General features: G+C 47.2%; 1 protein-coding gene across 1 annotated transcript in view; it reads right to left on the bottom strand.

Moving 5' to 3' along the window:
• Positions 1 to 7,392: 7,392 nt before the first annotated feature.
• Positions 7,393 to 12,548, bottom strand: part of MTHFR (methylenetetrahydrofolate reductase (NAD(P)H)) — a 7,546-nt gene continuing 2,390 nt past the window's right edge. Inside the window, 8 exon segments of the mRNA XM_010005129.1 lie at positions 7,393 to 7,685; positions 8,197 to 8,316; positions 8,572 to 8,673; positions 10,019 to 10,201; positions 10,547 to 10,727; positions 10,969 to 11,103; positions 11,801 to 12,051; positions 12,501 to 12,548. The exon segment at positions 12,501 to 12,548 is cut by the window's right edge and continues 28 nt beyond it. Coding sequence (XP_010003431.1) covers positions 7,488 to 7,685; positions 8,197 to 8,316; positions 8,572 to 8,673; positions 10,019 to 10,201; positions 10,547 to 10,727; positions 10,969 to 11,103; positions 11,801 to 12,051; positions 12,501 to 12,548 — 1,218 coding nt within the window. The 3' untranslated portion in view covers positions 7,393 to 7,487.

The following is a 12,548-nucleotide window of genomic DNA, read 5'->3' as shown; positions in this document are numbered from 1 at the left end:
GTGAGTTACCATATCCTGCAGCAGTACTTGTGTCTGTGAGAGAGGGATGCTGTGGGAATAGTTGGGATAGAGAAAGTCCTGCTTCTGGTTGTAATTCAGGGTGTATCTTCTGGGGCTGCTTAACAGTCCTGATCCTGTCCCTCAAGGGATTCCAAGTGCTTTAAGTGCTAAGTACTTACACTGTGCCAGGGAAGGAATGCTCCCAATTTTTGATGGAGAACTACTTTGTAGGTGAGACTGGAAGTGATTGGTGATCCCTTTTTCAGGGAAGGGCAGAAGAAAAAAAAAAATAGTTCTGATTGCCTTGCAGACAAAAAACCTACAGGTGATTTGAAAAGCTTCTTCAGCTGCTAGAGAAAGGACAGGAAATCTAAGTCTTGTCCCATTTGGTATTTGCAGCAGATGTATTCTTTGCTTTTGTCTGGAATCTGTAGCAGAAAAAAAATATCTCTGGGCTCAGCTCAGCAAGGTCTTGTGTTCTCTCCCAGGGAAGTGTGCTGAGAGAGAGCTGCAGCAGCAATGGGCTGAGCACAGATGCCAGCAAAAGAAGAGGCTGGTCCTGCAGACATGGTACTGCCAAACAAGAAAGCAGAAATATGCTGCTTTATTCTGGGAACGTCTTCTCCTGCACAGGTTGGTTTTGGATTTATTATTTAGTTTGTTTGGGGTTTTTTTGCAAGGCAAGATGAAGAAAGGTCAACTTATGTAGCAGAGAATCCAGTGTATTCAGACCAGAGTTTGGGTTTAAAAGTGCAGCTCACTTGTGTGTAAATAGATCTTCTGTAGGGGTGCTTGCCTGGAGCTGCTTCTGTGTTAAGGGGTCTGTTACCCATAGTTTCACACTCCCTATCTCCTTTTTCTCATTCAAAACTTCTTTTTCTCCAAAATTTCTGTTCAGTCTTAGTTATGCAGTGTAGTATTTGTAAACTAAGCACAGGAGAGGCAAACAGATTTATTTAGTTTAAACAAGTCAAAGCCTTGTTTCCACTGGAATTACTCTGTATTTGTATCCTGGGCAGAGGTCTTGCAGAATCTGTTATTTGCAAATATAAATCTCTTAGATTCTGGACACAGCATGTTGATTTTAATTTAATGTGAGAAATTGAGTTAAATATATTATTGCAGAAAAGTAATTTTCAGTGAAGCCTACAAAGGATACTCAAATTCATCTCAGTGTTAGTTACAATATAGGTGCAGCTGTAGTATGTTTTGGAGTCTTATGGTGCAGATCCTGTAAACGCAAGGATTCAATCTGAAGAGCAAGGAATCTGCTGCCAGTCATCAACTTATTTTCTCAGTTGTTGTTCAGGAACTTCCCCATTGAAATCTGTTTTGTGGTTTGTTTTATGAGACTGCCTGAAAGGCAGAGAAGTATCCAGCTGCAGTCAACTAGAAATTGTTCAGATGTTTCTCTTTGAGATAATTCAGGAGGATAGGAAGAAGTAAGAGTATTTATGCCAGGGATTCATTTAAGGCATGAGAAGTGCAGGTTTGGCCTTAGCAGCTTTCCTTGTGAATTGCAGGTTCAGGGTGAGAGGAGACAAAGCTGCAGAGGAAAGAGCAACTAAAAACCCAGTAAAACCATAGTGGCTGTGATGCTGAGACTCTGCACTCACCTCACCAAATTGCATTTTCTTCTGCAAATCAATCTATGTGGTGGCACCCTAGTGGGAAGTGTGTTTCAGAGAAGTCCTTAATGTTGCTCCTTCCTGTAGAGTGTCTCTCTACTATTAATCTTCCTTCTTAGTTGTCCTTTGATGAGAGAACACTTCCAATTTCTCACCTGGATATGGTACAGGCTAAGCCCTGTCTCTTCTGAGGGGGGCATTTTTCATGCTAGGATAACCTGCAATAGATTCTCTTGATCTTCAGAGAAGCCTGCCAAGCAGAGGATATTTACACCTCTGGCCTATGGTGCAGTGGGGTGATTTGCATAATGGAAGTCCAAGTGGAACAAGGAACCAAAAGGATAAGCCAGGAGTTAAAAGCAGATTTGCTTCTGGGATTGCAGAGGAAGACTGGTCTCCTGTGCGTCAGCCTGCAAGATACAGAGGCATTACTGTGGGTGCAGATTTACACTGCTGCTAATAGTATCTCCTGTAAACATTGATTTGTTTGGAATAAAATTGTCTCCATGTAAATTATAGTCGTGCATTCCATGTACACAGGCCCTTAGTTCGTGACAGCCAAGAAGACAGTTAAAATATGAACCTTTACAACAAGCTGCTGTCTTAAATTAACATGGACAAATGTACATAAATGTTGATTGCATAAGGAGTAAGAGGAACCATTTTTTTGTTGGAGTGTTCTTCTGCTTGCTTTGACTGCTTTGCAGGGTGGGGTGAAAAGGTGCAATCTGATCTATAGCCTGTTCAGTGCTGACATGGAAATGTGACTTTAGGCATTCGCTGCTTTTCTGTGCTTGTGTTGTTTTTCAGGTGCCTAGTGGCCTGGGCCCAGGTCACTGCCTGTAAACTGAGGCAGCATGAAGCCCTCTCTCATTTTAAAAAGCTCAAGGAACACCGTCTCCTGGTTGTGAGCTTCACTGAGTGGAGGGTGAAATTCTTGAGAGCTGAACAGAAGGTGCCAAGAGAGAGAAACCTCAGGTGTCAGGGACCCTCCTGGGGCAGAGCCTGTCACCGCTGGCGGTTGGCCTCAAGACAGCAAGCCCTACACCTAGGGTCTGTGGCTACTGTAAAACAGGTAAGATAAGAGGAAGGTCCCTATGAGACAGTTCTTAACTGCCTGTTCTTTCATAAAAACTTTAGCTGGGTCACTAGGCACTGAGACTATCAAGGCTTGTATGAAAAAACTGGTTTGACTTGTGGTGACTGCTTAGTCCCTGCCTTGAAATTCTTCAGATTGTGCATGCAACTTGATCACCATAATCTGGCCCTGATTGCAGCAGCCATCTGGAGCACAGCAATAAGGAATAGGGGACATATTGACCAGAGAGGCAAGAGCACTCCGTCCTTTCTGCTCAAAGATGAGATGGGATAATCACTGTCCCTGCAGAGCAGAGCAAGCTGTCAGAGTCACAGCTTTTTTTCCAAAGGCTCACAGCTAGCAAACCACAAAGAGGCCGATTGATTTGGAAGGGCTGAGTTGGTCCTGCTGGGATCTCATCTGTGCAGTTTCCAGCCTGGGGTCTATCACATTAAACTACCTGCAGGGATATGAACATAAATGTATCCCTAAGGCTTGCCTGTGTGTGTGCTGTATGTGCACATTGTGCTTAGCCTTGGCTGCAGCTGTGTTATTTCTGTTTGCAGGCCTGCAACTACTGGACAAAAGCAGCTGCCTTTTCCCAGTGCTCACGGCAGTGCAGTACCCTGATAGGTGTAAAGAAGAGGAGAAAAATGTTTCTGGCTTGGTCCTTGAGTAAGATGCTCCCTCTTCTCTTCCTTTCATGGGGCCATGGGGGGAGTGTGAGTGGGGAAGGAGTGTTTGCCAGTCAGGTGGCTGAGTTTCCTCTGTGGAGTGAGTGCTCATGGCAGTCAAACTCTGACTGTGGGTTGCTACTGTCTTTGAGAGGCAAAGGACTAAGGGCCTGTGTAACTCTGATTGCTCTAGCTCTGGGGTTAGATCCTATGTGTTTCCTTTTTTTCTTTCCCAGAAAGCAGAAGAGGCCGAGAAAAGGGTTCAGCACCAGCTGCCTCTCTTGAGTGTTCTTCAAGTGCCATTCACCGCTGGCTGGTGATCTACAGAAGCCAAAACGTGGCTGAAAGGCCCCCTCACCTGGTAGAGAGACCTGCTGTGGTGGGACTCTCTCCTGCAGATGCAAGGATCCAGGAGAACAAAGCAGAGGTGGACATGAAGTGGGATGAGAAGTGGCTTGGGTAAGTGGAGTGGAAGGCTTGGGACTCTTATTGTTGTCTTGTTGGGCTGATAAAGCTGATTTTCCTCCTTATTATAGGAGGAAGTATCTGAGGTGGTGGCATCGAACCGTGATCCTTCACCGGTGCCAGCGTGTCAGGAGGCTGCGCTGCCTGGCAAGGGGGTGGCATCGGTGGCAAGAAGCCAGCAGGGTGGTGACAGTGGCTCAGGAGTTGGTGAGTGGTGCTGCCACCCTGGTGGGTGTTACTGGGCAAGCCAGCCCGTGTGCAGCCTCCTGGGAGCTGAGGATTTAACAAGTACCAGTGCGTACCAGAAATCCTGGTTTGCTGCTGGGGTTACTTTTCCTGTCTTTCTCTCGGAAATGCCAGCATAGCAGACTGGCATATCCACATCTTTTAGTTATGCTTTGCCCCACCTTACAGATGGGAAGCTGAGACAGGGTGATTTGTATAGATTGTCTGCAGTCTGTGCAGAGAGTTCATAGCAAGTGTTACAATCTGTGTCCTCAGCTGTGTTCCTGATGCATTCTTCTGGTGTCCACAGCCTACCAAGGGCTGTCACTTGGCCTCCCCTTTTGCTAAGGCCAAAGCCACCAAAGGAACAGACCTGTGTTCTATTTGGCTTCCTGGGCATGAGCTGTGTGAGATGTGCTCTGACTGCCCAGGGGATAGTATTTGCAGGAGGCAGTAGTTCAGCAAAAGCTTTGTTAGCAGCCAGGTTTGTTCATTAGCAATGCAAAGTCATTCAAAAGAGACTTGGGAAAGCAACTGGAAGCAAGGTGGGACTAGAGGGAGGTGAGGCAGTTTCTCTGCCAGAGCCCAGTTCATCTGCCTCTTTTCCTGGCAGGCCCAGCAGCAGCTGATAGAAAAGGCCTGGAGGGTGTGGAGACGACGACACTTGCAAACCCGTGTGGTGCAGAATTTTTTGGAGGAAGAAGCCAGAAGCCTCCTATCTCAGGTAAGCATTTATGACTTCCTAAACTCTGTGGTCCTTGCTGGACCAAAAAGCGCACCCCAAAGGGACAACTGGTGTTCCCTGTGTCTTTCTCCCTGCACAAAGCACTTAGGGAGAAGTTGCTTGAGTACATCAGGGAACAGGACTTGCCTGTAACAAAGGGAAATAGCTTCCAGCTTTGTATGGGTTCATCTTTGTGTCTTTTTCAAAGCTTTGTGTCAGCAGTCAATATCCCTGACACGTGCCTCATTCCCTACTGTTAGCAGAGATGTTAATTTACTAATCCCCAGCCTCTCAAGAGCCCAGGTTCCACACTGGTGCAGGACTGTATTGACTTGCATCCAGGGGCAGGCAAATTGCTATAAATTTGATTGAACAGGCAAAGCCTCTGAGTTCAAATAGCCAGTTCACTCCTCTGCCTCCCTCCCAGAGATCCATGCACTATAGGTCCTTCTTTAACAAGATGAGAACACGTATGAAAATTAAAGGGCAGAGCGGGCACTGTTCTTCCTTTTCTCACAGGGAAAGGGAAGGGAAGGGCTCTGAGTGGATGGTAAGGCAGTTGGCATAGCCATGGCTTGAGGAAAAGCTGTGCTTACTAGTCCTGTGAGGGTGGCTGCAACCCTGCAAGGGTAAACTGAGTATTTATTTGTCCACTTTACTATTTAAGGCCTTTGGAAGGTGGCGCCAGCTAACAGCATTCCAGCTGAAGGACAAAGGAGGCTGCTGAATGGTGGGGGCCTGCCTGCAGCTGCTGCTCAGTTCAGGACACTGGAAGATGCAGCTGGCTGTCACAACAAAGACCTGTTCCTGCACAAGAAAGCAAGCTAATGCTATGCTCATGTGATAAAAGCAGTGCTTTTATCTGGAAAGCACCGGATAGCACCACAGCCAAAGGACAACCAGGAAGAGATGGTACCTGTGAAAGTTCCTCCTTTAAAGGACTGGCATCCTATCTCCTTAGAGACACAAATTTGAGAAGTCATTCTCTTCTGTTGTGAGGTTGCCCTCCCTTTACCCCACGGCCCTGCTTTTGCTTGAGTTCTGATTAAAGGTCAAAAAAACACCTTATAGGCTCTCCCTTTACTCAGTGTTTCTTCCTGGACAGGAGCTTAGTGTCACAGGGGAGTAAGCAAATACCTCAGTCTGAAAGAGATGAGCAGGAGGCTGCCTGTGCCTACATCCTGTTGATTCCAAAGTCTGGACTGTCCTGGTAGGTGTGATACAGATCTTTATTTTTAGATTTGGCAATTCCCTTGGTAGGGATTCCCACATGGCCCCCACCTCCTCCCCCTGTCTAGGTCCATCAGCTCTTCATTAAGCCTTTCAGTGGGTGGCCAACCTCTTGACTGCTTCCTGCTGGTTCCTTTCTCTGCTGAATGGGCTAGAGATGAAGAAACCTGCTGGGAACAGCTGAGCACCAAAAGCTTTGCTGAGGCAAGACAGGCGTGTCTGACCCCCAACCTTCCCATTACTTGCTTCTGTGATTGATGCCCTGTAATTACCCTGGATATATAAGCCCAGTCTCAGACAGCTGTAATGAGAGGGTCTGAAGAATCTGGAAAAGGGCTTTTTTCCCTTGTTTGTTTGAAAGAGATGCTCACATCAGGGCAGGGATCTCAAAATCCCACTGGGAACTGCCCCAGGGTCTTGTTTTTCTAGCCTGTGCTAGCTTTGCAGGGTTGTTAAGTACACAAAGCAGCCTCCATAGCTTTCCCAGCCTCTTATTTCAAGGCTGTGGGGCCTAAGGCTGTTCAGAGTCATTAGGTCAGGAAAGAGAGGCTACCTTCCCTGCAGGCACTGGAGCAGGACCACCCCAACTCCTGTGACCTTGCAGAATGGAGCCAAAGTTTGTAGCAGCTTGCTTTGGGTAAATTGTAGGATTTAAGATTCCTTTGATCAACTGCAGAGCTTTGTCCATACTTAGGGTGTGTGTTGAAAGTGAAGGTACAACTGCCCCATAACTTTTTTCTTATAACTTCCCCTTGTGCCAGGCTTATTAGGTTGCAAACAACATGAGTCTTTGCTGTTTACTAGAGTATGGCCTAGTACAAGAGACATTTGTCTTTGTGTATTTTATTTGCTTAAACTAAGAAATAGTGTCATTCCTACTTGGTCTCATCTGGAAGTGAAATTTACATACTGCTATTAAAAAGAGGAAATATAATAAAAGGAAAAAAGTAGGGAGAAAATCTGAAACTTTTTCTGGAGTCAGTGCAAAAGAGCCTGATATGATCAGTTATGAAGAAACAGATCTTGGGAGTGCAGTGTAAAAGGGTTGGTAACTGCTGGAAGAATATCCTTGCATAGGCACTGCTGACAGGAGTGTTTCAGCCACTAAGGCTGCATTTCTGGCATGAGAAAGCTACCAGAATCACTGATTTTTATCACTTTGCACAAGAGTTCTCCTGTTCCTGTAACCAACATAGCCATGATGAGCACCTCTTCATCCTGCAGAGTTGACCTTCAAGCTCAGCCTAGAGTCTCAGCTCAGAGATTCAGGTAGTTCTGGCTGTTGTTCAGGGAGGAGTCAAGGACCCTTTGTGTTGGGGATAGAAGAGCATGTAGTGTGAGTAGATCAGAGACCTAGCCTGGCCATGGGGCTTAGGAGTGTGTGCTCCACCATCAGCACAGAAACTGCTTTTTCTCTCCCCGCAGTCAGTGGACAGAAGGAGGAAGTAAGGGATTAGGAATTTTCACTGCTGAGTTGGAGAGTTCAACAGCTCAAAAGTATCATCCACAACCTGCCAGAGGCAGTTTTCGAGTGGGAAGTCATTGTCCACCAGGTTCACCAAGTAGTAATTGTCATGGATGTACTGGATGATCATGCGAGAGGGAGACTCCTCTTCATAAAGCTTGGCCCATTGCTCAATCCACAGTGCAAAGGCCTCATCCTGCCAAGGAAAAAAGAATTGGTAGTGGTCTAATGCACGTGTTAGAGAGCTGCATTTTCGTATTGCCTCACTTAAGACAGGGCAACACATGCCTGGGTAGCTTGTGGCCTGTTTCTTCTCATTAAAAATGGCAAGAGCTGATCAAGGAGCCTGGTGCTTCCCAGTCAGTGGGAAGTGCCCTGAACACAGCCATCCAGAGCTGAAAGGAGACAAGCGGCAGTGAAATGGCTCAATGCTGCCCCTGTGTGTGTGAGGGGAGAGAGAGCTACTGCCCAAAGCTCTGGGAGCCACTCCGGTGACAGTGGCTTCTGTTACTGGGCATTTGGTGTCTCCCTCTTGCCAGGGCAAAGCTCTCCTTACACTAAGGGAGCTGGAGGTGCAATACCTAGACATCATCTGCAAGGTAATATCACGATAGTGCTCAACTGAGAAGTGTCACAAGCTAAAAACAAACCACACACTCTGAACTTCCAGGGCATCACAGCAATGTAGCCAGCAGGAGAGGACTCACCTTCCAGGAGAGGAAGCTCACAGGATCCACTACAGTGGGCTGGATGATCTCTCTGCCTGGGAAGATGCCCCAGGTGACAGCATTGGGTTGCAGATCTGGAGCATTGGTGATATTCTGGCCCTGCCAATGGAGGGGAGACATTTTTGAAGCAACTGCTGGAGGAAGGACTGAGTGAGTTGCAGCAAGTGTTTTACCTTCTCTTTATTAAAAGATCAGACAGCTGCTGTACATCACAGCTGGCTTGTTTCACTTTTCCTTCCCTTCATCAGCCCCACTTTGTCCCACTTTGGATGCTCACAGTGATACCTTAATCTTTGATGTTTGCTTCTTTCCCAGGGTGGTGAAAGGAAAAGTGTCCTGTCCCCAACAGCCTACCTTGACATTGACAATGTGGTAGTTCACTCTCAACTCGTACTTCTTCAGCACTTTGAGCAGTGCCGTGACGATCTCACTGGAGGTGAAGAACTCTAGGTATGCCTGCAGGGGGAGAGAGAAAGAGCCTTTCCTCAAGGCAAGGAACAGGCAACCAAGAGAAGAGCTGTACAGTCTGTGCTGCTTGGAAACCAGGCAGCTTAAGACTTGAATGCCTGTTCCTGGAAACGTGTACTATAGAGGAGGCTCAAGCAAAGGGCAGAGCAAATTAGTAAGAGTTGGGGAGAAAAAAGAAACCTGGGGAGAAAAGAGGTTAACAGCCCAGGTCATGAAAGCTACAACCTTCCTGATTTGCACTCATGTAGTCCGACAGGCTGGAATAAGCTCCAGCCAGCCTAGCCACAACTGCTGTGCTTGGGAAGCAGCCTGTGCCAGACAGAGTAGAGTGCTTTGGAGAGGCCTGAGCTTGTGTTCTCCATGGCACCCTGTGAAGAGCAGTGTCCTGCCAATGCACCCCAGTCTGGCAGGAGCAGAAGTCTGGGGTCTCAGCTGGGTGCTCCCAAGCCCCCTACCACTCCCTGTCTTCATCTTTTATTCCAAATTCTCCCTGTGCGTTTATACAACCCAATTTTGTAGTTCCATCCACTGCTGCTCTTGTGCTTGGCTGCTCCCAACAACTGCTTCCCCTCCCCCTGTTTCCTGGCTATTGTATGAGATGATGGATTTCCCTTCACCTCGAGGGAATTTTTTCCTTTGAAAACATAACTGCATTTGCCATCTGCTGGTCTCATGGCTTTAGCAGTTGGGAACTCTTTTGAACAAGGCTGCTTTGTTTCCTAGTATGAGCCACTTGCTTGGTATTTACCTTGATGGGAGATCCTTACCGAAGCCACTACTGGCAAGGCCCTAGGGCCTGAAAATGTATGGCAGAAGGAGGCAGGCATGGGAGGTAAGACTGCTTGTAGGCCAGGGAAGGGACCTGGCAGCTGTCTGGACAGTCCAGCAGCAGTTCTGTGGGGTGGGGGCACTGGTGGGCAATGCTGCCTTAGAGAAGGGCAGATAGGGGATGTTTAAAATGCCCAGTTATTATCATGAGAAGCTGGATGGTAGAGATTCCCATTTTATGAAGAACGTGGGTGCTTCCTGCATCACTGAATGGGATCAGATGCAGAGGGCAGGCATGTGTTTGTATCAAAAACTTCATTGCCCTGCTCAAGAAAGAAGTAAAACCAAGAAGCTCTATAGATGTTGAGGTAGGGCAAAACAGCTATGAAGTAACCCACAGAGGTGACATAGTCTGTCAAAGGAGCTTTGCCTCATATCAGCAAGAAGGCATTAAGATAAGAAGCAAGCAGAAGGATTATCTGGGTGAAAGCCTAGGACTGCCCCACCTACCAGAGGCCAAACTGGGTCATAACTCTTTGCTGCCTAGCCAGGAATTGTGCAGTACCTTTTGGAAGACATAGCCCCCACTGGGCCCCCAGCCTACGATGGGGTCTGTGGATGGTTTGCCATTGATGTTTGGCTGGGAGTTGATGGTCAGGATTCCTCGTCTGTTAACCTTCTCCAGCTGCTCCTTCAGAAGGTTGGTTTCAGTAGCAAGAGGGTCATCATTCCAAGGCATACATGTAACCTACCATAAGGAGAAAGGATGGCTCACAGTGGATGTAACAACCCCTTTGTTAGTATCTGGATGTTGAAGGAACTCAGGGCAGAATTCCCAGGTTTTGATCAAGGGGCAAGGACATCCTCAACTCTTAAGAATGACTGCTGATGTGTCAGTACTGGTCCTGTTTTACTCTAGTAGCTTTGCTTTTATGTTGGCTCTACCTCTGGCTGTTGGATTCCACTCAGCTAGCCCTTTTGGATAGAGAAGTGCCAGTTCGTGTTAGAAGAACAATGTGATATCAGGAGTAAGAGGAAAATATGCACTGTTTTCTGTGCCACACTGACCATCCCTTCCTGCGCCATCACTCACCTTGTGCCCATTTTTGTTGGGCTCTCCAGTGATGTAACATGTGAACACCTCAAAGACACTTTCCTCCCCAGTCAGCTCTTCTCCCCACATCTTCAGGAGCTCCTCCCGGGGAGACTTGCTCTTAAGGTAGAAGAGGTAATAGTCCTTCAGTTCCCCAAAGGCTGGAGAGGAGGAGTTGCCCCTGTAAGGGGAGCAGACACTGGATTAACAGGCTAGCAAGGGAGACAGCCACCCAGGAAGTATCCAACAAGATCCACCTAGAGCCTCAACATCTTGGTGCCATTCTTCTCATTAAAATCCAAGCAACTGGGAACCACTTCAAGAAGCCTCCTGTGAAGTCCAACATGTGCCCAGGACACCACTAATGACACAGACCAGCTGTGGAGCAGGCTTTCATGCCACACCTGGAGCTCAGTGCTTACCATCGGCCGTTGGGGAAGTCATCCCATTCCTGAGTCCGATAGATGTAGCTCTTTGGCCGTGAGGCCCAGAAGATTGGCCTGACATCTTCAACTCTTCTCTTGGGGTGAGCACTGACTGCCCAGGGCAGGGGCCGCCTGCATGGGAGGAGCAAGTGTTAACACAGTTCCTCTGCTGACTTTCTGGAAGCTCTTCCTCAAGATTACCTCTGAGGACAGCAAGTAACAGTGGCTAGGAAGAGTTCTTTTTGTCAAAAAGTAGGACAGAAAACTCTTACTTCCTTTATGAAAGATGTTTTACCTCACAGGATGCTTGGTAGGTGTCTATTAAATGTTTAAGTACAGGACTGACACCTGAAATTGGAGGAGGTAAAGGAGAAAGCACTGCAAAACATCCTTTAATAAAAAGAAAAAACTATCCATTTTTCTTTGCTTCCTCTAGTCTATGCTGAAGCCTGTGGACTCAGAAGCCCACCTTTCCTTTGTCAGCTGCAGAGAAACCCTAGAAATCCCCAGCAGGAGCTTCCACAGAAAGGGTTGTGACAGACCTCCAAAAACATGTTTCTTCCAAGTGGCAGCTCTAAGAGTTAAGGTTTTTAAAGTTCCAGAACAGGCTACTTTAAAGCCACTTGACTAAAATTCCTCCTTCAGCTGTCCCCTCTATTCCTCCCAGCTCTTCCCAGAGACCTGCAGGAAGGGCAAACTTCTAAATGCAAAAAGGTGCTAACAAAAGAGCAGCAGAGAAGAGATGCCAACCCATCCATGGCTTGAGCCTTCAGTAGATGAAATGGATGGATGTGAAAGGAACAAGGAGAAACCAGCATACTCTGCTCACCTGGGGTCCTCCTTCCATATGCCCAGGCGCTTAAGGACTTCTGTAGTAGCCACTTCCCGATTGAGGGTGTAGAAATGGAGCCCATGCACCATGCCACTATCCAACAGCTCCCGGCACATGGACACTGCCAGCTCCACCCCATAGTTCCTGATAGCTGCATCATTGTCCTTGATGGGTTCAATCACATCTTTGATTTCTTGAGGCACTTCCAGCTTGGACAGTTTCACCAGCTGGCGCAGCGAGTGGTAACCCTGGATGAGGATGCAGGGGATTTTCATTTTTCCAGTAACACAGGTACTTGATCTCAATTTTGCGTCAGGAAACTTGGAAGTGGGACTCCTGGAATCTACTCCAAGGCCCCATCTCTAGGATAATCATCATAGTACTTTAGATTATTTTTTTTTTTTCCCTAAGCCAGCATGCTGACAGCAATGTCTAACACCTTAGGGCTGACAGACCATTTTACTTCATATCCACTTGCCATATGGGCACAGAAAACCTTTTAAGCTTGCGATAACATGCCTAGGACTTTAATTTGAAAAAAAACATCTAGAGATTTATCACCTGCTTAGCACTCTCACTTCCCAAAATTTTGCAGAGGATATTCACAGACTTGTCTCAGGCCATGACCCACCAACACAACATCCACAAACATCCTGGATCCTTACTCCCTCCCCAAACCAGAATTACTGGGTTTTACCTGTATGGGGAAGATGCCAGGAATAATGGGACAGGTGATGCCAATGGC

The sequence above is a fragment of the Chaetura pelagica genome, unplaced genomic scaffold, assembly GCF_000747805.2.
Source record: "Chaetura pelagica isolate M959 unplaced genomic scaffold, ChaPel_1.0 scaffold159, whole genome shotgun sequence".
NCBI lineage: Eukaryota > Metazoa > Chordata > Aves > Apodiformes > Apodidae > Chaetura > Chaetura pelagica.
This window is presented reverse-complemented; position numbering and strand designations above follow the sequence as displayed.